Source organism: Alexandromys fortis, unplaced genomic scaffold (assembly GCF_014885135.2).
Source record: "Alexandromys fortis isolate MF-2015 unplaced genomic scaffold, M_Fortis_MF-2015_v1.1 scaffold_17, whole genome shotgun sequence".
In the NCBI taxonomy this organism is placed as follows: domain Eukaryota; kingdom Metazoa; phylum Chordata; class Mammalia; order Rodentia; family Cricetidae; genus Alexandromys; species Alexandromys fortis.
Window position 1 is genome coordinate 7,592,649 of NW_026067896.1, and position 27,817 is coordinate 7,620,465.

The following is a 27,817-nucleotide window of genomic DNA, read 5'->3' on the forward strand; positions in this document are numbered from 1 at the left end:
TAAAAGTGAATCATGGCCAATTTTATTCAAATTCTCCAAAATTTACAGCAAACATGTCAAATGCTCCTAAAAATGTATGTTGTTCTATATATATATAATGGTTACTGTGTCTTTTATTGATTCCTTTTTCTTCTTTTCTTTAGAATTCTTTAATAGAAGCCAGAATCTTGGGTTGCCCAGTTGGGAGCCTAAAATACATGCAGAGAGAAACCATCAAGATGGAAACCCCATGTTAAGAGAGAAGAAGGAAGTACAAACACCTCATCACTGGTACAGCTTTTGGACGGGAATAAAGCACACCAATAATCAGTCACTAACATGGTAACAATAATCAAATTTATTCTGGACATAGAGGAAAAAAAGCAAATAAGAAAAAATTGTCGTATAAACTACTGTTCAGTTTCACTTCTACTAGACTTGGTTGTAGAATGCAATTGTAAATCCACTCTAACCTATTCTGGTCTCAATTCAATGACTCCTTAAATATTCTGAGTTACTAACACTTTCTACCCTCAGTTGTATGTGCTCAGTGTGTAAGTGGAATTACAAATGCTTTGGAATTTTGAAGTCACAAGGCCACTCAAATTCCGTGAATGTCTAAAACGAGGGATCTCTACTAAAAAGAGAAGGGGATATTTTGGACAGTTATTTATGAACATCAAATAAAAGATAAAATTAAAATTTATGTAAGATCAGCATAGAAAGCAGTATTTTTATAGAACTATGTCTTTAGCGTTAGAAAGGACACACATTTCAAGCACATGTAAGGTATCATCTATCAGTATCAACATGATATGCTTAGCCCTGAGGAAGCAAGTTAATGAAGTCAAGTAAAAAGAGTAAAAGAAAAAAAACCCCAGTTATAATTAGGAACCTAACATATTTAAGACAAAATTTACTTTCTTGAACAAAATACTTATAAGCTTAAAAGGAAACACAAAATTAGAACTAACCAATACTGATTATGTTCTCAACGTGCATGTAACAGTTGTTACATTATTGCTAAATACCAAACAGAATGGAAAATGCTTGGCTCTTACCTCTGATCTACTGTTCTGATTGAGTTTCTTTTCGATATTCATGGCTAACATTTGGCTTCTAAAAGAAAGACTTTTTGTCTTTTCAATCACTTGCTGATAGGGTGATACTGCATTGTTACCCATTACCACATGACCCTAAAATGAAAGACAAATTATTACTGTAGCAAAGCCAATGAGTGGAGCGTCTCAGTAAATCTGAGCATAACACAATACCACCTGCCTGCTGCACACCTATACACTGTACGGGGACAAGAACATTCACCCAGCAAGAAAACATAGGAGGTACTATCACCTTCAAAAAAAAACTGTCACCCAACTACTTTTTGGTGGGACATATAGTACCAGAAATGGGCTGCCACGGAACAGGCAGGAACTCTGTCAGAATTACAGTCCTGTCCTGGTATACCCCTAGGCCTGATGACGGCTGCCATCCTGGTTTTACTTTTCCATTTTGAGGGTATTTGCCCAGGATGGCCTTCAATCCATCCTCAGAGCCCAACTAGGGGCAATTACAGTCCTGCATCACCAGGCTCAACCTAACAAAGTTTCCTGAACAGGTGCTGTGTTGTGCATGACTGTAATTCCAGCAGAGGAGGCACCTGGCCAGCCTCTCTACACAGTGAGTTCCAGGGCAGCCATAGCTTCACAGTGAGACCATGTCTCAAACAAAGTATACAGAATATAATTTCTAATGGAAAATTTGTAGTTATTCCATGACTGTTAAACAGCATGTACCAAACCTACTATAATACTCACTAGTTTGGAGTCAATCTTGGCATCCAACCTTGCATTTCTAATCAGATTCACAATCCATCTCTCAGCTTCTTCTGGAGTCATATTCAGTTTATCTGCTAGCATACTAAGGACAGACAGACATACACATTTAGGTTTTATAGACAGTGTTTGACTTATACTTTGCAAAGACTTCAGATCCTTCTTCAGGATCACATTCTCTTGGACATGACTTTTAACTATGTACCCCATATCTACAGGAAGTCCCTCAATGGCTCCTTTAATTATGGTTTCTCATCTACTCTCACCATGAAAAGCACTGTAGTCCAGCAGACACACTAACCTTTCTTCACACTCCCAACTTTACTTTAGGGTCTCTGCACAGGCCATCCCTCTAGCTACCCTTTCCCTCACTTGAATCACTTGTCTCTTACATGGACACAAAGGACGGTGATAAATCATCCCAAAAATACAGACCTTTGTGAGCTCCTTGTTTACTATGCACCCAGAAAAGAGAGCCACGCAACTCACCAAGGAGCCACCGAATGAATACCTAACTGCCTGACTCCTAATCTAGCCACAATCTGATTCAGGCTCGGGTACTAGTTTCCATTATCTGTATAATCTGTATCTTGAGCCCTTAATCTATTTCACATAGTTGTTTAATCCTAAAACCCAACCATAAGTTTATTTCCCAGCTCTTTTCAAATCTTAAAATAAAAAAAAAAACTCACTTAATACAAAAAGCATAAACTTTCAAGTCAGGTTTTCCTCCAATTTAGCTACAATCTAAGTTTTCAGCTTCCAGTTATTCTCCCTCATGAATACCACATGCCACCGCTAGCAAATCAGTTAGCTCTCTTCCTTCCCATCACTCACTCAATGAAATATGAGCTGGCTTTGATGCTTGTGACAAACATCAACTCTGAGTATTTAAGCTGAGAAGTAAGGGAGTAGGCATTTTACCTAATCCCTAAATAACTCAACAACAACAACAACTATAAAACCAAAAACCTAAAAGATCTATGAGAGATACAACAGGATTTAGCAATGCTAAACCATAAACCAATTCTAGCCTGGAGAGCTGACCAAAGTAAACACCTGATTTCAGATTTTAAAAGCAAGAAATCACACTCTACACAGTAACTCTTAACTGAAATCAATATCCCTTTTCTTTATACTCACATTCTAACATGGCTGCAGTGACATGGCACCATGCACAGAGGAGCTGCTTTAACTCTCCACCTTAGGTAGGGCAGCTGTTCATGGTCCCCACTGTGTTGCGTTTCTTGACTCTTAATAAAATAAGTTCTAAGAGTATTGGTACATTACTTTGATGGAACCTCAGGTAATCTAAGTTACCAATCACTTCAAGAACAAATTAAAGAATATAAAAACTAGGCTGGCAAAATGGATTGGCATGTAAAGGTGGAAAGACCTAGTTCAGTAAGCTGCCATTTGACCTGGTGTGCCTGTGCCTGGGGCCTCTCACCCCGCCCCGCCCCCTGCTCTGTCTCTCAAATTCATGCAAAATACTATAATACCAAAGCTTGAAAGATAAATTCCTAGACCTGGATGGGGGGGGGGGGGAGGACCTTGGACTTCCCTCAGGGCAGGAAACCCTGACTCCTCTTAGGACTGAAGAGGGAGGGGGAGAGGGAGGGGCAAGAGTGGGAGGGAAATGGGAGGAGGGGGGTAGTGGAAATTTTTAATAAATTAATTAATTAAAAAAAAGATGGCTTAGGCAACTCTACAAAATGCTCCAAAATGAATCCTCCCAATCTTAACAAAAACAAATTCTAGATGCAAACAGTACTAAAACTCTTAACTGTGTCTGGAGCAATTTCAAAGTAGACCTAAATATTTTCTCTAAAACTTGCTTCACACATCTTTGTGTTAACTAGCTTACCAGTTACCAGATACAAAAACATAACAATTAAGAAAGCAAATAATCTTCAACACCACACAAAAGCAATATCTATCCTCGGTCCAGCATAAACCAGGCATTTCTGTGTTTCTGTGAAGTAGTTGATAGCAGCAGACACATTTACAAACATTACATCCATATCTTGATCTAGAGACTTAACTGGGTTTTTATTGATCCCAGATTGATTATCTACCAAGTAGTAATCCTGTGTCTTGAGGATGGTCTCTTTCTCTACTCTGAAACCCCACAGTGGTAAGTTGTTTTGCCCATTTTAGCACAGATTAGGGAGACCAGCACTTCACAAAGGCTATTAGTACCGACTTTATACAACCTGCTTTTCCACATTTTAGTTGACAAGTTTTGTTTTTTAATTTTCAAACATTGTTGACTAAAGGTCAAGATATGAAGACTGCAGCCAAGCTTTAATATATATATATATACACACACACACACAAACATGTATACATACACATATACACATTACAGTTGTAGCATTCAGCATTTGGTGTTTCTGAAATGTCCGTGTCCTGCTCTCACAGTTAGTCATAGTTTCTTAGCAGATTCTTTAATTAGTTCTCATAGCATGCTCTTACAGATATACAGGCCTTTCTTCCTGTGTACTGCTTAAAGACAAAGGTTAGTTCTGTTGGTCATTTTCATGGTTTCTGTCATTGGAATCTGAATGAATCTGCATTTTTAATCCTAATATAAAAATACTTTATATTACTCTCAGCTGCTGTTATGCTAGTCTAGTAAAACTTTAAAAAACATGAAATTAATCAATATAGTAAAGATAGTATGATACTGGTCTATCAATTACTCTAAAGAGATGTAATTTACATGGAAAAAAAATCAAGTGACAGGACGTGATTGTTTAATTTCTGGCTATGATTTGAGATATTCAACCCAAGGTGTAACAAGGCAGCCTTGCTATCTACACCTCACAGCTGTATGTGCCAAACAGAACTAGAGATTCTGTGATACAGAATTAAAAGCTGTAATGGACTTCATGTTTACTCTTTGGCTCAACTGGTATTCTAAACAATTTATATGAAGATTATTTCTATTAATTAAACTGTTCACAACAAAACAATTCATGGTGAAGAACAATACAATGTAGGCTTTACCAGCCTAAGCTTGGTAATCCAGAATGACCTAGGTAGCAGCTGGATACCAAACCTCAAGGTTTCCAGCTAAATAAGAGTGCAGAGTCAGTATTTCTACAAGTTGTGAGGTTCCAAAGAAATGTCAGAAAAATGTATGCTAAAACATCATGAAGAAGGCCTGATTTAATATACTTGCATGCATACACAACTATACATGTAAATAATACTGCATGTGACAGTCAGCCAAATTGCTTCCACACAGACCAGCACACATATGCATACTCAACATTTGAAAACTCTGGTTCTAGAACTTGAAATATATGTCATGTTTCAAGGAGCTCAGGCTGAACAATGAAGATAGAAAACACTTCCTCTACCACCATACAAAGTTCTGTTTTTCTACACTCATCCTACTGAAAAGACTTAAAATTAGTTTTTCTATAGCTGTGCAGTACTGGATTCATAGTTTTTTCTAAGGGCTCTTGCAGCTCAAAACTTCTGTTATTTGAAAACATTCATAGCCATACTAACCTGAATATGCCTAACGTACTATTCTGAAGAATCCACATCAACATATTCCTTAAATTATTAATTTTTTTGTACTTTTAATCTTCTAAGGCAGGCAAAAAGAAGTTTAGATAACCTCAAGTAAATGCAGTGCAAGTACTAGAAGAACCCAGGGCTTTGGAATGCTTCTGGAAATTTAGTTTAAGATGTTTTAGAGATAGTCTAGCAGAAGAGAAAAGAGATCCAAGGAAAATTAAAATGTCCATAAGATAAATAGGAAAACTTTATGCACAGGTCAGTGTTCAAGAGCTTGCCTAACAATTACAAGGGCCTGGTTGGATTCTGGCAGGACAAAAGAGCAAGCCAAGCAATCAACACAGACAAAACCATAAGCATTCAGAGTCCTAGTCCATTACCATGACCAGGCTGCACATTTCACCAGAATATGAACACTTGGTCTCTTTCACTGCCAAACACAGTAAACATAAACCCAAATACCAACTTGTAAATGTAAAGAGCGAGAATTATCACAAATTCCTTATCCATGACACCTCAGAAGCACAATGCAAAGAAGCCTCAAGATTTAAGATGTTCAGAGCACATTTACTCACTCAACAAAGATCCGCTATAAAACACAGGAGCAAGAAGTTCTGGCCAAATACACATGCAAACAAAACAAATCAATTCCAACACAAAAGAGAACACAGCCTACGAGGGAATGGAGAAAATTACAAAAGAAAACCAAAATATTAAGCATTCCTTTTTCACAGAGAAGCCCAATTACAAATCTCCAAAACAAATCCTCTAATCCAGGTAGCTGTCCATCAGCCCAGCCCTATGTGATATGCCTGCCTTTTAAATCACACATCAATTTTTTATTAAGACTAGGAAGAAAATCAATTTAAAAAGGCATGCTTGCAAACTACAATGAAGCCCTAAGCCCCTAAGAAAGGCCCAGGGATCACACTGCAAGTCTAACTATGGACAACCACTTCAAGGACAACCCACTAAAATTAGGCAAGCATGGATAGATCTCTTACCAAAAACAAATGACATTAAGAAACAGAATTTGGTTTACACAAAATTCCTCAGAGGCAAACATTAAAAGCACTAAGTTTTTATGTTTTATATTTGACTTCATCTGTGGCCAAAGGGCACTAATAATTTTTGAAAGCCTAATACATGAAATTAGTTTCTAATAGGTCATGTACATTTCACAATTTTGCCAATTATTTTCTCACACAACAGAGAAACTTTCAACTCAACTTCACCACAAGCTTTCCATGTTTCAACATTTTAGGATGTCACAGCAGCTTACTATATGAGAATTCAAATAAGTAATTAAATAAACAAACTTAATTAACAGAAATTATTACCAAATGTAGTGGTCTTACAACAAAATTTCCCATTTGCTAAGGGCTAACTCATTGCCCTACTGCTGAAAACCATCTTAAATAGCCCTTCCTAACGGCACGACACTATTTACTGTTTAAAAAGGTAACGGAAAGGAAGTTTAGGTTTTCAACTTGTCACTTGCAAAAATTATATTCTGCCACACAAATAAAGACTAACGATTCGTAAAATTCAAACACATTAAGATTTTCACAAATCATGAGCAAATTTTTGTTTCTTCTAAAAGCAAAGAGAAACAAAAATGGAATCAAATGAAATCTTATTTCATGTATCATAATAAAAAATGGCAATTACACAGATTATAAGTAAAGGTAGAAAACTATATATCCGATCTGAGTGTTCTTACTTAATGCTGATACACTGGTGGATACGACAAAAGGTTTCAAATATGAAGAGACGGGCATTTTCAATGAAGTCCTCAAGACAAGCCACCAAGAAGAAGTCATTCACAAGCACCTATATGCATAAAATAGATTATAAAATTAATGTCACTGACGACTGTTTCTAAAACTTGACTCACTTTGTCTACTTTATTGTTCTCTATGATCTACCTAAAAACCCTACAGCATACCAATTTCTAGAATATTGCTCATGCTTCAAATCCTTAATATTTTAAACGAGTAGTTATAAAATGATGGAAGAAAAACTCCAACAAAGCCTCAGTGGCTCCTTATTTATTGATGATCTAAAAAAGCAGAGCAACTTCCTGACATGTTTTGTTTAGTCCAACATGCCCTCACTACTAAAAAGAAGAAATGGACTAAGGACATGAACTTCCTGCAACACAAGACAAGCAGACTGAGAAAACAGTGCAGGAATGGCTACTATTTCAATGACAGTAACAGCTAAAAGAGATTATTTCAACAGCAACGGTAATTAAGATTACAAACTATCAAGATAAGATTTTAGTTTTCCATGTTGGCTAATATTTAAAAAATAGCACAATACATATTTCCATTCTTCCCCTTAGAGAAAAAAGATCCTAATTAAGTTGTACACTTTCTCCCAAAATTTGATTTTAAAAGATGAAATTAGTTAAGCATGGTGTTATACACCTACAATCCCAGCACTCAAGAACCTAAGGTACAAAGATCATGGGCCTAAGATCAGTTGAAGATAAATAACAAACTGTGAGCTCAACCCTAACCTAACCACAAAATATGTTGTGAATATGAGCTGTTCAATTAATTAACTAGATGTGGCAAAGCCCTGGATATGGCTCTGAGGGTAAAGCACAGCAAGCAAGCATAAACCCTGGAACCCACGCAACGGTGAAAGGACAAACAAGACCCACAAAGCTCTCGTCTAGCTTCCACTTGTGTGCCCACAAACATTACAAAAGTTCTTTAAAAATCAAACAAAACAAAACAAATGATAAAAGCAGCAGCAGAGCGTAAAGATGCCAGCCTTTAATACCAGTGTGTGGGAGGCAGAGGCAGGTGAATGGGTCTCTGTGAGTCCATTGACAGTTTGGTCTACATATCAAGTTCCAGATTTTCTCTGGAAGAACTTGTCAACTAAACAAAAGGAAAGATTGGGTATAAAATCATAACTATAAGAATTTCCTGGTTTATAGGAAATGTTAAATATAATCAGTCAAAAACTTCTAAAAATAACTCCAAATATGAGTCAAAGTTGTGATATGTATGTACATATGAACCAGATTAGAAAAACAGAATTAAGGAGACCCAGATGCATTCAAAAACAGCTGAGGCTTTAACTTCTGTAACCAATGGAGACAAATGCTAATTACATGACTTCATTCTACCAATAACCCATTTAGCTTCTTTTTTAATTCAATTACTTCAATACTACGTCTAGAGATTTAAGAATGTAAACTGATTAGTAAAAATTCATACTTACCGATTCACATTCCCTCAGCTTTTTCTGAGCCCCATCAAAATCAAAGTTGACATATAAGCATTCAACAAATTCTGTAATTGGGTCTTTATATGTGTAAGACTCCTGGAAAATCAAGTCACATGTCCAGTGAGAGCTGGTGGAGCACTGTTTAGCACATTGCCTATTTAAAGTATCACCACTTTCCAGTTCTCTTATCATTAATTCACAGCCAAAAATCCACTGTCCTATTCTCACAGCACCTATCAAACGCGTATCCCAGGTAACTCAGTAAGCCTGGAATACTGTCCAAAGTCTCTAAACTCTCAGAATTATTCAGAAGTTTTCAATTCTAATACTTAGTCTCCTTTAGTCAATAAACAATGAAGAACTTCTTCAGCTATGAAGATATAACCCTACTATAACAATCGCTTCCTTGTAAAATAAAGAGTTCTTAGATAATTATTATGTTAAATAAAGAGTTCTTAGATAATATAACTCTAACAGCAGTGGCTTCTGTCCACCTTAAGAAATCTTACTATACATTCGATTCCAAAGGTCACCATCTAGTTGTGCAGGTAACAACTCCCCAAAACACTAAGAAGCAGCTCTTGAGTTGTGCAGGTAACAACTCCCCAAACCACCAAGAAGTAAGTAAGCCAGAGTCTTTGGAAGAAAGCACCAATCATCACTCACACCACATCTGTCACAAAGATACTGGGAATTTACGGAAGTAAACGCTTAGGGCTTGTCTCTCTCTCTTCTAACTTCATGTACACTTCCCTTCCACTTTACATATTTTCACCCAAGACTCCAGAGTCTTACTTTAGAAGAGATCAAAACTAAGGTTTCAGCGATTTAAGGTGTTTGGTTTTACCTGCTGAATAACTTTCACCAGGTCTTTCAGCACCTGCCGGCGTTTCCGCACGTCTTTGTTGGTGATGACGGCAGTAGTCAGATAGCGGAGAATATGAGGACACATCGTCTGGATTGCATTAAGGTACCTAAAGGAAAAATACAACAATTACTTGATAGTCACTAAACTCCCACAACTTTCAATGTAAATAATTCAGTGTGAATTAAAGGAAACATCTGTCTACATTGTTTAACTTAAGACTGCAAACATTTAAGGGAACAACCACCTACAAAACCAGCAGAAGTCAATGACAGGATGGGAACTGCACCACTACTGCCAAGAGTGAGTAGGAAGACTCATTCAAGAATACAGTAAGTCCTTACTATTGAGGAATCGATGTTGGAAGGTCTCTAGATATACTTATTAGTTTATCCCAAAAGCTCTGGAGACAGCTATGACTTAGACTCTCTCATAGGAACAGAGGAGAGAGACTTTGCATGTGCAGGTACTTTCACAGTCAGAACACTGGGCACATACACAAACTAACTAATTTTGCTGATGTAAAAGTAGAAACAATGAGGACATTACATGGCCTGGATTAAATGTGTAGCAGTGGCAATCATGAAAAACAGGAATAGATGTGACATAAATGCCAATGGGGTCTTCACCATTAATTACCAAATCATGCTACTAGTGACGATGGACAACCTTCTAAGTCATTGCATTACTCTAACAACTTCCTTATATAGATCCAATACATACTAGTTGAGTACCTTCCCCACCAGGTATGATGTCGAGTTCAAAATTATGTCTGTAAAGATCATTTCTCAAAGCTATATATTCAAGTTCTAGAGTATCAATCCAGCTCCCATCGATAAAGTTGACTCCAAAGAAATTGTTCCTCCAATTATAAACTTCTCAGAAGATGAAATTCCAGGAAGCTTTTAAATATGCTCTCCTAGACTGTAACATGTACACATGCAAGTGCACACACATCACTGTATTACATATTCTTACTGAATTCTTCAGGGTTTTAGAATTTAATACCTAATAATCTGCAAATTTATCATATGATGCTAAACTTGCATGCATTCTTTTCATACTCCTGTGAGCCACTTCCTTGGGATACCGTTTCTGTGAATACATAGAAGCTGACAAAAATGACGTGAAGAACTAGGATGATTACACAGGTACTTACATAAGAGAAGTCAAATTTCTAAACTATTCTAATGACAAAATTAAAATAAAACATTTGAGTGTATGTTTAAAAACATAAGTAATGAGACAAATAGAATTCCTTCATTGGGGATAACTAACAGGGTTCAAATTTAGAAGTGCTTAAAAAAATTGATGGCAGTTGAATTAGGCATGACAGTGCACATCTGTAATGTCCACACTTGGGAGCAGGATGCAGAAAATCAGGTGTTCAAGTCATCCTTAGACACTAACGTTCAAGGACAGGGTAGGCTCAATGAGATCATCTTTAAAAAAAGTAAATAAAAAAATTTTAAATTTATTACACATTTTAAAATGTTTATTGGTTAATGCTGACCTATAATAAAATTTCCAAATAGTTAATATGGGGGGAGGGGGTGGTGTTGCAATGCCAGAGCTCAAAGCCAGGGTCTCAGAAAAGCTATACAAAGATGTAGCTCTACCACTAAGCTAATACTCCCAATTCTTATATTTAGCTTCTAAAATCATTTTTCTTTCTGGATACTTTAACTACTGCTATCTACTGACAAGCATATGGGAACACTTTATTGCTTATATAATTCAATTAAATTGTCTTGACCTTGCTTCTTCGCATGCAACTGCACTACAGATTCATCACTTCCAGTTGAAGTTAGCAGAATGAATTTAGAAATATGGGACTTTCCTTTGTGCTTGTAATGAGGTCTATGACATTCTAGAAGTGCGATGTGAGTTTGAACGGATCAGTCACAGATCTGTGCAGCAAGAAGTTCTGCTTCTTGTTTTAGCTTTGGACAGAACGGAAAACACACAACGCTGCAAGGCCTGGCTTGTGATTCATATCATGCTGTCACTGAAATGACTTTACTAAAGCATAAATTTGACATGAAAGCACTGTTTTCCTTTGAAATCTCAGCCTGAATATTAGACTGCAGAAGTGAATCTCCACGTCCTGCTGTGCATGATGACAGGAGCCCAAGGGCAGCTGTAACTCAGAAAACATCTACCTTTTCCAGACCACGGCCCTGGGCCCACCTCAGCAACCATTCTAGTTTCAAACAAGTTCATTTGTCCTGGTTGTGTGTCTTTGGCTGCTGAAATAAAAAACAACTGAATCCCTGATGGTAAATGACTTTTCTTACTTGGCTAACAAAACAACTAATCAGAAACTCTATTTATTTATTTACTTAATTATTTGCACAAACACACACACACACACCCTTATATCTGTAAGAGTCAAATCTGTGATATATATCTGTGAGTCAAAGAAGGATGATCACGTTTTAGGCAAGACTGAGGTACACAGAGAACCTCAGTAAGAACTTTAAAAAGGTAAACAAAAAATAAAAACAAAACAAAACAAAACTTCTGGCCAACAACACAACAGTATAGTTAACAAATTTAAAATGCAGTGGGTAGATTTCTTATCAACTCAAGATAAGCCAAAGCCCGGACAGGGTAAGTTGATACAAAAGGGACTCTTCCATGATATAACCTCTATCCTTCTTTCCCTTCCAATAATTTAGCATAAGTCTTAATTCCTTACACTTGAATATATAGTCAACCCTCAATATCAATAGGGGATTGGTTCCAAAATGCCATTGTTTGTCTAAATCTAGGGATGCTTAAGTCCCTTATAAAATTATGGGCTGGGCTGGAGAGATGGCTCAGCTGTTAAAGGCTAGGCTCACAACCATAAATATAAAATTATGGGCTACAGCTTGCATATACTCCTGTATAATTAAAATAATCTCTAATTACCTATAATACCTAATAATATATAGTTTCTGTTTGTTGATATGGGATTTCCCTCTCTATACTGTGATTACCATTGATAAATATAGTTACTGCTATATTATTTATGGAATAATTACAAGAAAATACCAGTACATATTTGGTAAAAATGAAATTTTTCTCAGTTGGTTACAGATATGTAACCCACTAAAATAGAGGACCAGCTGTATGCAGGACAACAGAGGCCCCTGTGACAATACAAAGTCTGATTTAATCCTCTGGATGAGCCCTGAGTCTTAATGATATCTATATTGTTGGTTCAGAAATCATACTTTAAGAGGAAGTTTGAAAGACGGGCCTAGAGTTATCAAATAACTTACCTAATAGCTACATGTGAGGTTTTTAATTATCAAGTACATAAATACTGCAATCAAACAAAATTGGCAGGTGACAAATTTATATAATCAAAAACTAAAATTAAACCGTGATGTAACTTACTGTGGTTGGTAAAGGAAGAGATCAATAATATTATCACGGCCTTTTGGATGATTGAAAAAAACAAACAGAGACCAATGAATGAGCCACGTTCGCTGTTGAAGAGACTGGAGCGGTGAACTCACAGACTGAAGGATTAAGAAATGTATACACAGGAAATATTAGTATGTGAAAAACAGACAAGCACTAAACATATGCAATCTCAAAACTGTAATCAGAACTAGAACGTAGTCTAAGGCGTATACTAGCCAGGCATTATGATCATGTCTGACTACTATCCTCTTCTCATGATCTCTGATACTTCAAACTAGTACATGTTATAATCACTTCAGAAGACATTGTATAAACAAGGGCAGAAGTAAACAGTCCTCAATTTGTGTAGGTGGGTGACATTAACGTGGGTCTAGCCGTCACCTTTCAACAGCTCTCTACAGTAGGAGGCGGTTTCCACTGGCACAGTAGTAAACAGTGCAAGAGCTGCAGCAGACCTGAAGGGCTAAATCCTTTCCTCCATCAGTCAAACCAAGTGTGTCAGTCTTCAAAGTTAACAAGAGCAAATCAACTATACTTTTTTGGTCAAGTCAAAACAGTAACAAAAACCCAAATATAAAAGAGTTTTATGTCTTATCCCTCTTAAGAGAGCAATGTTGTCCCATATCAGAAAACACGACAAGTACATAGAAATTTCAGAGACTCAATCCAGAACACATAACTCACGTTATTGTCTATGGTCTCTTTTAACCGAGTAAGGTCTTCCATGGCTGCATCCCAATTCTGCATTAAGATTTCAGAGGCCAATTTTCCCCAGAGTGAACTTAATGCATTTCTATCTGTTGCTGGAACCTGTAGGAACAATTAGTTATAGTCTCAATATTGTGCAGCAAGAATGTTGACTGGAGGTTTATGTCCCACCAGGTCCCATAGCCGTTTAGTCCCAAAGAAACACCATTTACTCTGTTTCTTTGAAACATGATCAAAAAGCCACTTGTCCCAATTTCTATCATTAAGTATACCCACAAAATGATCCATATATAAACAAGCACAATTGTTAATAAGCTAAAACTGGAAGCAATCCAAATGCTTATGAATAGATTAAAACCTGAACAGAAGTACATGCACAGGATGGAATACCACTGAGCAGTAAAAATTCTGATAGCTGCTGTAACACAATCTCCAAACCTTGCTGATAAAGAACAGCCAGACACAAACATACATATTTTATCATTCCACATCAAAGTTTAAAAAAAGCAAAACCAGTCTGTAGGCACACAATGCAGATCAATAATGTCCAGGACTAGGACTAGAGTACCATGACAAAGAGGACACATGACATATGGGGTAAAGAAATGGCTCAGTGGTCAAGGGCACTTGTCCTAACAGAGGCCCCAGGTTCCATGCCCAACACCCACATGGTGGCTGACCAACCATCGATAACTCTAGCTCTAGGGGGATCTAATGCCCCCCCCCTGGTTTTTTACTGCTGATTATTATTGTTATTTTTATACCTCTGTAGGCACTAGGCATTCACAAGGTGCAGTCAAATTTAGACAAATACTCATACATGTAAAATTTTTTGAAAATTCAGAAAAATATCTTTGTCAATTGGTAATGAGAAAGATGCATGCCAAAATTCACTGAAATTCAAAAACCATTTTATAAAGTTCCATAAAATTGCTCCTATTATATAATGATTAAAACATTTCATCAGGAGCCAGAGATGTTTCAGTGGGTAGGGTATCAGCTGTTTATTTTAGGATCCCAACATCCACAAACCAAACCGCCTCTAAGCACAGTACCGGGATTGGAGAGGTGAGATACGCTGGGGTTTGTTACTCTAGTTCCAGGTACAGGTAAAGACTGTCTCAAAGGAATAATGCATAGACTCATAGAGAATACCCAACCTTACTTTGGCCTTCAAATGCACACAATAATCCTGAGTGCACATACCACCCCACCCCACCTCTGACACACACAATTTCATCAACTCAATACATATTCCAATTAGAGACAGTGAATATAGGCCATGCCTGGGAATCTGCATGAACTAGACATCTTTTAAAGCTGACAGGACATTGGGCAGAGTCAAAACTGGCAAATGCTCAGTGAGTCACTGTTACCCAAGCTGTCTGGGAACCATGGAAAGTAATTTTAAAGGGATTGATATGCCACTGACTGTTAACCTCAATACATCTTCAATTCTAACGGGGCGGTGAAGGGAGGGGGGACGACACAACCCTAAAAAATAGTAATCAGAAATGGTTCTGGTATTTTCAAATAACTTTTACTTTCAATAGTTGCTTAATGGACATATTTAGAGGTAGACCAAAGGCTCTGAAGTGAGAACAGATCCTTCCTTAATAAAAATTCAGTAACTTTCAAAACAAAAACATTCCAAAATGTCTACTAACTCTCCTGATTTCATTTTAATTAATATACTTTTGAAGCATAATGCAAAGTTTCACATCCAAACGGTACAATCAACATATTATAAAAGTCACCAAGTCTTTTAAAAATAAATCTAGGGTCACACAGCTTTAATTTATAAACACTGACCTACAATAGGTCATTTGGAGAGTCAAATTCTAATCTCAGCCCACAGTTACAATGGCTCTTTCATAGCTAATGTTTCCTTAACCATAGATTCAAAAGTAACCAACCACCAGGAAAAAAAAAATCTAGAAATGAAAAAAGTCTAATGCAAAAGAAATAACTAAATTAAAACATGTCATTCCAAACCCAAAGCAAAGCTTTTTATTTTTACTATTAAACCTTCAAATAAACACCTACAATTTTTAATAGCAGTATGTAAATCATCTGTTCTTCCTTTGCACTAGGTAACAATGTACCAAAAGAAAATAGCTTGTACCCAGCTCCAATCTTTTGTGTTATGAAATGAACAATAAAATTCTGCATAAATTCTAAGAAAGACAATTTCCATTTGCTGCTCTCTATTATTGGAATTCCAAGATAAGATTTCTTAGGAATAATGTGAAGGTATATGGTTGAATGTTTTTAAAGACAGAGTATTATGTGTCATAATTTTTAAAGTAAATATTAAAACCCCCAGTTATAAGGCATGCATCCATTAATTACAGAAATTATTAGGCTAATTATTAAGCTGCACTCCATGAACACGACATTCACAGAACTAGAATGTGTGGTGGAATAAAAGCTTTTTGTACAACTTCAGCAAGTTTGCAACCCCACGGTTCGTGTGCACTGACTGCGCTGGCTCAACTCCATCTCATTCCAGTTGGCTCTTCACAGCAACCTGCTTTCAAGCGTGGATATACTAGAAGAGTTTCAATATCTGGATTTCCAGCAGTTACCTTAAGTTTCCAAGTCTTAGGAAAATGGCACGTTCACTCACTGACCAGCAACAATAAATTTACTGTGCTGGAACTCTAACACGACACTAAATCTTCATTCTCAAAATTCACTCCCACAAGTAACAGATGATATGAATAACCGGCTCTTTTCATGGACCTGTAATCATACCAGGCTTCTGGTTTTACAACCCTAGCTTAAGCTGTTTATATTCTCAAGGTAATCAACTTTTGCTCTCTTCAGTCCCTGCTAACATTCAAGGTAAAAGCGATGGAATTTTTTGATAAGTCACTTCACGGTCAACATCAATGATTACCTTCAGTGCACTTGCAAGCTAATCACAGCTTATCCGTAAATGAACTCATTTACACAAATGAGAGAATGAGCAAACAATGTTTTAAATCAAGCTTGGAATAGGCAGAAAAGATTTGTTTCCTTGAAGGAAGGACAGTGGGTAGTCTAGAGACCGTCCCATATAACTGCAGTGTAGGAGAAATCTGAATAAAAGACAATCATCTGCCTCTTTAACTACCCCAAACAGGAACCTGAATTTCATGGAAGGCACCAGAGATGGCATGCTCCAAATGTTTTCTTTGTGTCATATAAAACTAGAAGAAAAATAGCAAGAGAAAATAAAGAAATCTAAGTCGCTGACTTAAGCAGGACTTTCTCTAATTTCAAGGATTAACTAAAGAAACTATAGGCTTGGGTACTGGTCCATTAATCCACAGTGAGTCCCAATTATAACTTACTCCATAAAAGGCTAGATAAGAGGAGAACTTTGATGACTTTAAAGAGTACCTACTATGGTGATTACCTAAATAGAAGAGAGAATGAGAAAACTTGCTAAGTTGAAGCCTGAGCTTTAATCAGGCTTCATACCAGGCTCTGTTCCCTTTGCAAAAGCACACAATCTAGGAAGTGACTGAGCAGACTACAATGCCAGTTAGTAACTGTTCAAACTCCTCCACACCTCCATGTAATGAAGAAATCACTTCCTTTACTTTTTATTAGTTGATATGGGTAAATAAAAATTAGGTCAACATTAAAGCACATTTAAAAAAATAGAGGATCAGTTGTTCGGAACAAGGAACAGATTGGATACATTTATTAAACCTGTGTCATTCACTCTGTTGACAGTATTATAATAAACCCATGATAAGATATAATTCTGCTAACACTAAAATTCACATACATTAATGGTTTCCTATTTTTGGATTTCAGGGTCAAATTAAAGCTCCCTTCAAATTTGTTTTTAAATTGTATTTATTATTATTGCATGCATACATATGTGTACATGGGTGCAGGCTGCTACAGAGTAAGTGTGGAAGTCAGAGGACAGCTTTGCAGGGTGGTTTTCTCTATACACCCTGATATAGACTCTGGAATCAAACTGAGGTCTCTAGGTTTGTACTCCAAGAATGTCTACTTCCATCCTATCTTGGCAGCCCTCCCTTCAAATTCTGAGGCCCTATTATAGTTTTCTATTTGGGTTTTGCTGTGAAGGATCTTCTCATTTTTCTTTCTTTCTTCTTTCTTTCTTTCTTTCTTTCTTTCTTTCTTTCTTTCTTTCTTCCTTCCTTCCTTCCTTCCTTCCTTCCTTCCTACCTTCCTTTCTCTTTCCTTCCTTTCTTCTGTTTTTAAATGTAAACTACCTTTCTCCTTTGCCAATGACTGTTTTAAAATTTAACAGACTCAACAGACAAACTTTTTTTTTTGAGGAGCCAGGAAAAGTTCTAGAAGCAGAGTAAAAGGAAAAGAAAAACACAGAGGTACTTACCAAAACTCTAAAGAAGTAAAGATACTCTGCAGCTCCTGAGTAATTCCCGCACTCGTACTGGAATTTGGCATATCTGTAAAGTGTATCTAAATATTCTTGCCTAAACTGGGGGAGGGGGAGAAGTTTCCACAGTTAAGTTGCAAAATTCCATTCATTTATCTCTTTTAGATGAACAATTGCCACCAATAATCACTAATCAGAGAAATACTTGATTGCATGTACATATGTGTGTATGCATGGAACTGAACATTTAATATTGTTTTTACCTCAGAGTTTTGAACTGTACTGATAGCAATTTTACTAAAAACATAAACAGACAAACAAACTTGAACTACAGCTGACATCTGGTGTAAGCCCACTAAGTTGACTAAACTAATTACCAAGCACATGGACACCTCCAATGTTGTTAACAAAAATAACACACACAATAGAACTTTTTTTTTTGAAAACTGGCCTCAAAACATTATTAACTTTTAAACAAAATAAAACTGAAGAAATCTAAAAGAACTGAAGGCTCAAAACAACAAACTACTAAATATTCTGTACCAAAGCACAAAAAACAGAAGCAGGAGGATCACCAGAATTTGTGGACAGTTTGGCCTACACTGTTCAGGCAGGGAGAGAGAGTTACTATTATATGATGATCCACAGAAGGCAAACACTGTGAGGATTTGTTACAAAATGGGGATTATAAACAAAAATTTCCCCATCATCACCAATTTTTACAAAAACTGTGTTTAAAAACATACCAATTGTTATTTAAGTTAACCTAAGAATTCTATAAATTTGTGCACAGCCTTAGTCTCTAAAGATCTTTTTCCAAAAATGACCATTTTTTAATATTAAAAAAATACTTACCCCATGCTTGTCTGCTAGGTAGTCAAATAACATCCGACCATCCCTTAATATTGGAAAAAGTGAGCATTATTATGGTTTATAGGCTGCAGAACACAAAATACACAGCTCTAACTTCTACATTATCATCCAAAGTCACTTTAAATCTCTTAATACTTAAACAGAAATATAACTTCTAGTATAAAACAAATAGCACATGTCAAATTTTGATATAAGAATAAATACAAACTTGGAAATTTTTCTTTCAGATTTCTCAGGCTCTGACTGAAGACCAAACTTAGATGGCACCTAGGTCACAGTGTCACAAACCTCACACAATTCTTACTCAGATCAAGCGGCCAAATAGTCCAACTTAATTTTTCTTAAATTAGTTTTGCATTAACTCTAGATCTAAACAAACTAGTAAAAGACAAGTAGAATAAGGACACCAAAGGAGAAAGAATAAAAATCAAAATGTTTTCTTAGGCTTTTTTCATATGTGGGAGTATGCTGTGGCCTGGGGCACACGTTGGGAGCCCTGCCAGCATTAAATTACTGGATACAAAACTGAATAAAAAATTGTGCACAAAGTTCAGACTTTCACTATTCTCTGTCTACTTTCTAAAAAAGTATAGAAAATGCATTGTATGATCAATGGCAACTAAGAGATTAGTAGAAAAATACCATTTCTGTGAAAATAAAGTAGCTTGTAAGTCTATTAGAGTACACATTTGTAACAGCTGAGTCACTCATTTGTTTTCAACTAAGTTCCTGCCTTCATTTGTTATTTTCTGGTGCTATGATAAAACATTCTGAAGCAAAGCAACCTGTGGAGGAAAGGGTTCATTTCCCAACCAGACATTGAGGAGAGTCAGGGCAGGAACCTGGAGGCCCAAGGGGATGCAGAAACCATCAAGAAATGCCACTTACTGGCTTGCTCAGTTTGTTTTCCTATACAACCCAGGGCACCCTGCCCAGGGGTGACATTGCCCCTCTTTCCCCATACATAGACTGGGCCCTCCCATAGAAAACCATTCATCAAGAAAACGCCCCACAAGCATGCCTACAGGCCAATCCCATGGAGGCAATTCCTCAAAGGAAGTTCCCCTTCCCAGATTAGTCTAGCTTTACCAAACTGAGAAAGAGCTAATCTGCATAGAGACCATTCCATCATGAAAGGCTCTGTCTACAGTGTGGTGAGTACATCCTACATGCATTCTGCTCTTTCCTTTATGTCACCATCTCCAACCTTTTCTTTGAATGGTTACTCTCGTTACATTTGGCTATGAGTAGAAGCCTGTGTGGGTATAGTGCACATTACTGTAGGCAATTGTGTGAACCTGAAATGGGGCTAGTCCTCTGCTTCAGTACATGTTCTTAAGCCATCTCTCCAGTCCCCATTTCCAATCTTTATGTGTCTAACACATCCTAAAACATCTGTTCTCATCTAACATCCGGAATATTTCAACATTCACTTTCTGCATATTCATAAAGAAAGGTAGAGTTTTCTCCTTTGAACAGCTTTTTATCTGTATGTATGTCTGCACAAGCACCTAGTGTAATATTGCATGGTGCATAGCATGTTACAGCATGGCAGAGTAACTGTGCAATGTCTACAGCTTGTCTAATAATATCAAGTAAGACTTTTCCAAATCACAAATAAAACCTTAGAGCCAATCTCTTAAAAATTTGGTTTAAACATATATTATAGAAACCAACAGCAAAGCAAAGTCACTAACACTTTCTGAAGTAAATACATTGGTAGTTAAGACATGACATCAGTAACATTCAATTTTAGCACATTTTACTTTTAAATATTTGTAATAACTCCAAAGGCTTCAAAGCATTAAGTAATGTTAAGGCAATGTGACTTATTTGGAAACCAAACAAGAAACTCTATTTCTGTAAAAAAAAAAAAAAAAAAAAAAGAAAAAAAAGAAAGAAAATAATCTTTGCTGGGATGAGTACAGACATTGAAAAATGTAAAAGAATGTAAGCGGTAAGTGAGCTCAGGTTTCTCCTTTGGAAAGCAACCCAGGCATTCTAGGCATACACCAGGAACAGGGTTTTCTCCAAAAGGCTTTCAGTTGGCTGACTCTTGGGAAGGGGTACAGGGAAAGGCGGATCTTGAACACAAAAAGTTTAGCAGCATTCCCTCCTGTATACTTCCTTGGTGCAAGCAGCACGCCTCCAATGTGACATTCAGTCTCCAAATACTGACAAATGTCTCCTATCAAGGACCAGGACATATTGAACTGCCAGGGCATGATAAGGTATGACTAGCTGGTTTAAAAAACTTTCTTAAAATCATAATATTAGGGCTGGAGAGGTGGCTCAGCTGTTAAGGGCACCCTACTGCTCTTGCAGAGGACCTGTGTTCAAATTCCCAGCCTCCATCAGAGGCTCACAACCACCTGTAACTCCTGTCCCAGGGAACCTAACCCTCTCTTCTGACCACTAAGCACACTAGGCATGTATGCAAATACACATTTTTCAGCAAAGCACTATACACATAAAAAAAATAAATTAGTACTAAAATATATTGCTATAAGATACAACCCTTAAAAAATAAAGATCCATGAAAATCAACAAGTGAGGCACTCACTTAGACCCTCAACTTTTACTACAGGGTCCCAGGTTAGAGACCTTCTAGGATCAGAGTTCACAAATTACCTGGTGGACTGCATCTGCCTCGTAGTTTCTGGATCTTCAAACATCTTCACAATTGGCTCTGTTTCTGCCTGGAGCTGTTTCAGTTGCGCAACAACTGTGGTTCTTTTTTCTCTCAAAGCTAATGAAATGGTACCATGAGTTAAACCACACCACTCCATTAAACTGTCTAGTTTCCATTAATTCAAACTATACACACTTATTTAATCTTTATACTTTCCCTCACGTGCCAGGAACCACCAACTCAACACCTTCCCCAAAAGCACAACTTCCTTTCACTAGAGCCCCAAAGGCACATAGAGAAAGAGGGCTTCATCTTCTTACTGTGGAGGGGAAATCTACACACAAACAAGGAAGGGTGGGGTGACTAGTGCTGAGAGTAGGCAGGAACAAGTAAAGTATCACCCGGCTCCACATTTCCATGATTTCACTCCAAGTATCCTTCTATTTGTTCCTATTTAATTCCTGACTGACTACTACCCTAGAGTTTATGAATACAGGCACTACAGTACAGGTTTACATATTATTACTATATGGAATGCAATTTTAATCTGGTCAAGAATCTTTTTTAGTATAAACTATAATTTCACAAACCAATTCTGTTCACTATACCACCACAAAAATATAGAGAAAACTCACACATAATATATGTTGCAAAGTATCTCAGATTAATGCTCAACAACTAATAGCACTTGTACTTGTGGTGGTATGCATTTGTACTTCTAGCCACTTAGGAAGCTGAGATAAAAGCAGACAATGGTGGGGCTGGAGAGATGGCTCAGTGGTTAAAAGCACTTGTTCCTCTTCCAGGAGCTGAGTCTGATTCCCAGCACCCACAGGGCAGCTCATAACTATCTCTTAGTATGTGAGGCTCTTTTGATCTTCTGGGATACCAGGCGGACATATGGTATATAAACCCACAAGCAGTCAAAACATCATACACATAAGATAATAAATAATAAAAAAAAACACCCAAAACCCTTCACTCTCACCACAAACTAAATTTAAATAGTTACTGCCTATAAATTAAAAAAAAAGCTATACTGACTTTAACAGTGTCTTCATTATACAAGGATGGTCCAATCCTGCTCTTTCTCCACACCTGGATACTGTTTCTGTTCCCAATTTACTTTATTTATAATTATTTTCAGTGTGAACGATGGGGATTATCGGGGTGAGCCTAGGGGCTGGTTCTCTCTTCTACCGTGGGCTCCAGGGAGCAAACTGAGGTCATGAGGCATTTGCAGCAACGCTTCCCCCTATGAGGCACCACTCTGGCCCAAGAGGCACTGGCCTTTTCTTTCCCTAAGCATTTCTTTATAAATCTCAGTGCTTAAGATAGATGTTCAAAACAAAACCCAAAAAACTTCCAAGTTCATGTCCAAACGAAAAAGCAGAGAAACTGCTATTAAAAACAACAATGTTAAAAAGTGAATTCTGTTCAGAATTCGTTACATGCACAGCAAAAGAAAAGGCAAAGAGGGGAAAAGCCCTATAGCATTTCCTATGTTTTTTTATTCTTTGAGGCTGGGCTCTGGTAGGATTAGAATTTGCTGTATAAACCAGGCTCTTTTCAAACTCACCTGATTATGCTTCCAGGCCCTAGGCTGCTGGGATCAGAGGTGTGTACCTCCAAGCCCAGGCCGTAGTTCCTGTACTTAAGGAACCATTTTTCTGTCCTTTTCTTCTTCAAGAAGCATCTACTGCCCTGGGCCAGTCTAGAACTCTCCTAGTAGTTCTCCAGCTTTACTCCAGGGCCTTAGGAGCATCTCATCAAATAGGTCTGGGTTGTGGGCCACAGCTCTGAAGGCACACACTATGATCGGAAGGTATTTGACACCTATTTTTACAGTAGAGTCACATCTTTCACTAGCAGAAACACGTCTTAGAATCCTTGTGACTCTTCTGTGTTTTCACCCAAAGACTTTAAGAACGGCTTTTTAGCTACAGCTCTCATATATCGTAAATTTTCACACACATTTAGCTATCGGATGTGCTTTAGCTTACCATGAGGAATAAATAAAGCTTACCGTGAGGGATATCATCAGAGTAAAGGTTTTTGTAGACATCCATAGCAAAGTCTACCATGTTGGTATCACTAAGAAGATCCAATTTTCCTTGTAATAATTCTTTTTCATTATATATCTGTAAGAGAAAAACTACTTTTAATGAGTATATCTAAGTTCTTCTGTTTATTCAGCATCATACTTCATGAAACACCATTTAAAAATGCATGTGTCTCTGTACGGGCTGCTGAGTTGGTTCAGCATATATGGGGGGACTGGTGTGAGGGTTCAGCAGGCACAGCACTTGCTAAGCAAGTCAGGAGAACAGCATTCAATCCCTGAAATGACATGAGCATGACGAAAATTGACTTCACAAAGTTAGCCTTTGTCCATGACTCCACGTGTGTGTTGTGGAAGCTAATGCACTGAAATCTCTCCTTAGCTCCTCAGTTTTGAAAAAACCATCACACGGCCAGACATACAGGTCAGTAGTAAAGCACTGGCTTAGGGTACAGAAGGCCCTAGGTTCACCTTCAGTACGTGTGTGTGCGCACACACACACACACACACACACACACACACACACACACACACACACACACACACACACACCACACGGTCACCTATTTGTAAAAAGAAAGTTGCCAAAATAGCAAGCACCCAATTACTCAACATATTATCTACTCAAAGATTTGAAAATGAACAATTTAATTACTGTTTTATCAAGCAATCTTTTATTCTTTCTAGAAGTTATACAATATATAAAAATCTCTATGCCTTCTCCACTGCGAAGCAAGAACCCTTGCCCCCTCTCCACACAGGTAATGAGGACTAGGCTCTTAAATATTCACCTCTTTACTATCCTTTGCCTCCACCTGATGCCTACTGACCTCTCCTTGATGTGGCCACGCCTTCACATTTTTCTCACTTAATAGCTGCAATCATTTATGGGCTTCTCCATTTGTACCTCTAAAATAAAACTAGCACCAATTTTGTAAGCCAACAACCTATGCTAGGTTTTTGATTTGCGTGCTCGGGAAACATGTATTAGCTCATAGAAAAGAAACATATACATAGACTCACATAAAGAGGAAGGCTGAGAACAAAGAAGGAATCTGAGAGACATTTATCTATGTGAGAGATAAGACTTATGTTCTGAGTTTAATTTGCCAAGGAAAGAAAAATCTAGGAAGAGCCCACAATAGTATATCACAGAATCTAAGGTGAACATCACAAATCAAACACAAATCTCCAACAGTGACAGCTTAATAGTCACTTAAGACAAATGGACAAAAAGACACATGAGACAATCTCAACTTCCTTAATCAAAAGGGAACTGCCTATAAAGACTATGATAAAAAACATCAGTGCTAATGTCAGTATAGACTGGCTAGAATATTAATACCCTACTAGCAAGAATACAACCACTTCAAAGCTTTTATCTCCTGAAGTCATACATTCTTCAACTCGTGAACTCTGCAAAATAACTAAAGCATCTATTTAAGTATATTCCTAAAACTGTGCATAGCTCACGGGTCGTTTAAAGCTACAACGGATGAGTAAACTGGCATTAATCCAACAGATTAACCAGCCTGAAAATCAACAACTGCTAGCATAAGAGGTCACAGAAATGAGCTCATGAAGCCGGGGGTGCTGGGATGCACTTACAATCCCAGGTCTCAGGAGAAGAAACGGGAGGACCTTTGGGAGTGGGATTCTGGTGTAGGAGGGTCTTCTTTCTATGTGTTGCTTTCATTGGTTGAATAAAGAAGCTGCCTTGGCCTTTTGATGGGTGGAGTAGACAAAACAAAATTCTTTGAGGAAGAAGGCAGGCAGAGAGCCGCCCATCATGAAGCTGCCAAGTCAGACATGCAGAATCTTTCCCGGTAAGCCATGGCTTCGTGGTGACATACAGATTATTAGAAATGGTTGAATCAAGATGTGAGAGTTAGCCAATAAGTGGCTAATGGGCCAGGCAGCAGTTTAATTAATACAGATCTCTGTATGATTATTTCGGGCATAAGCTAGCCGGGCAGCCAGGAGCCAGGCGATATGAAAAGCAGCCCGCACCTCCTGCTACAGGATTCTAGATCAGCCTGAGCTACATAGGGGAATCCTGTTTCTAAAAATCAAACGTGGACTATAGATCATAGTAGCAAACAGCTTGCCTGCCATACCAAGAGATTAGTTCAGTCCCTGGAAGTACTTGGCAAACATACATTCCTGATGCTGAACTGCATTTATACATATACATATATATACGTGTATATATATGTATATATATAAAAATTTGGGCATGGTCTTGTAAATCCATTCCTTGGAAAACTGATATGACATAGATAAAAATAATGGGTTAATATAAGCCACAAGAGCTAATAAGAAGCCTGAGCTAATGGGCCAAACACTTTTATAACTTATGTAGAACTTCTGTGTGATTCTTTGGGACTTGCAGGCTGTAGGAACTGGGCAGGAGAGAAACCCCAACAAACAGCCCCTCCTGTTACAGACATGCAAGTAAGGAGTTCAAGACCATCTTAGGTCATTCAGCAAGATCTTCCCTCAAAAGGAAAACAGAAGCCCAAACAGGTCAAAAAAATCTATAATGTGAAGAGAGCTTACACTCAGAGGTGTGATGACTGAGATACTGGTTAAAAGGGGAAAAAAATCTGAAGTGCAGAGAAATTAAAACAGGGCAAGGATTCTAACCCATGTCCAAATTCAAAGCCCAGGGTTTGGGCCTTTGAACCATCTGTCTCGACATAGAATAAATGGTGATAAGCAAATACATAGTCATTTAACTAGTCAACAATTTCAAAGCCTTTACGCAGAACTATAAAAGTGCGAGAACACGGAGAACCTAAGTTATGCCTCTTCGGGAACCTATGCTCTCCAATATCCGCCATGTGTCAGTCCTGACATCCATCGTGATCCCTGACTGCTCACTGTCTAGCTTTCCGGATACAAGCACCTCCTCAAAGTTCTATCCACTGAAGACTACAGAAAAACTTTAATAGCACTTGGCCAATACTGTCTCATATGTACTACTTTACCTTACAGACAAAAGTTAAGTTTTTCAACGGTGAGATGTCTTCCTTTTTACATTAGATTTTTCAGGATTCCAAGTTTTGCCGGGAGGTGGTAGTGCACGCTTTTAATCCCTGCACTCGGGAGGCAGAGGCAGGTGAGTTTGATGCTAGCCTAGTATATAAGAGCTAGTTCCAGGACAGGCACCAAAGCTACACACAGAAACCTTGTCTCGAAAAACAAAACCAAATTCCAAGTTCCAATATTTAGTTTACTGCTAAGCAGACACTCTAACATCTGTCTTCCTCTTGATGTACTAAGGCCATCTTAGTAACATCCTCAAAGGAGTCAGTTTCCACTGAATCTCAGTTATAGTCTTGCCTTAGCAATAAAGAAATCTACACTTACAATTTCCTCCATTTGCCGCAAAAACATGAATACGTAAACACACAAAGAATATGAAATTCAGGGAGTTTCAAAATATCTCTGCTACCCACAGAAAGTATTTCTGTATGTATTTCTCATGTACCAAAGGACTCTCATTTACCCAGAAAATGAAACAAAACGCACTCAACTTTTTAATCTCTCATGTACAGTACAAAATTCAATGAAAAAAAAATGTATTAAGTCTCACCTGCTAAGCCATTTTTTAGCATGGAACTTTATTATTATCAACAATTTTAGAGTAATCTACGTGTGTACGTGTGTTTAGAAATCTTCCTATGAATATAAAGAATACACCTGCCATACAAACTATCTGGAAGCTTATAAATGTCATCAAAATCAGACTTTTTTAAAAAATGCTATCTGAACGCGAACCACCCACCAATCTACAGTTATCATCTGTGTCCAGAAACAGAATTCATCAACTTTGCTGGACACCGGGAGCGGGCGAGCATGGCCGTGGACGCCCCCAGGATCCCACACCACGCAGGAAGCAGTGGCCTCGGCGTCGCCGGACCCCGCTCTGTCACCTCGGACTCCCGAAACCCCACAGCCCCGTGCACCCCAACAGCGCGCCCCTTCGCGGGGCGCTGCCATCCCGGGGCCCAGCCGGTGTCAGGGAGGCCCGAGCCGGCTTCCGGCTCGCACGTGTGCCGGCCGGTCGCCGCCTCCCCGCCTCTCCCGCAGCCCCTCTCGTCCCCACAGCTTCTTCCGCCTCCAAGCTCCCTCACCTCCTTCACGGAGAGGAACTCGAGGAGCGGAAAGACCAGATGCCGATCCAGAAAGTGCGCGATGCGCGTCGTCAAGTCGTACTCCGCCATCTTGCCGGGGGAAAGGAGAGCGTGTCCGCGAAAACTTTATTAAAACAGCACCCAAAGGCGGACAAACT

General features: G+C 38.0%; 1 protein-coding gene across 1 annotated transcript; it reads right to left on the bottom strand.

Moving 5' to 3' along the window:
• Eif3e (eukaryotic translation initiation factor 3 subunit E) lies at positions 1–27,817 on the bottom strand. The gene is made up of 13 exons (XM_050162309.1): positions 27,660–27,817; positions 23,485–23,599; positions 21,458–21,575; positions 18,809–18,851; positions 17,951–18,055; positions 13,561–13,686; positions 12,847–12,971; positions 9,442–9,568; positions 8,589–8,690; positions 7,072–7,181; positions 1,797–1,899; positions 1,041–1,175; positions 1–188 (listed from the first exon to the last, which is right to left on the bottom strand). The coding sequence occupies exons 1-13, from the start codon at positions 27,747–27,749 to the stop codon at positions 150–152; spliced, it is 1,338 nt and encodes a 445-aa protein (XP_050018266.1). The 5' UTR covers positions 27,750–27,817; the 3' UTR covers positions 1–149.

Excerpts from the sequence above, each read along its gene's own strand:
- Eif3e (XM_050162309.1), bottom strand. The coding sequence starts at position 27,749 with ATGGCGGAGTACGACTTGACGACGCGCATCGCGCACTTTCTGGATCGG. Across the intron at positions 8,691-9,441 it reads TGGTGAAAGTTATTCAGCAG|GAGTCTTACACATATAAAGA; the intron begins GTAAAACCAAAC and ends TTGATTTTCCAG. Across the intron at positions 7,182-8,588 it reads AGCTGAGGGAATGTGAATCG|GTGCTTGTGAATGACTTCTT; the intron begins GTAAGTATGAAT and ends TTATGCATATAG.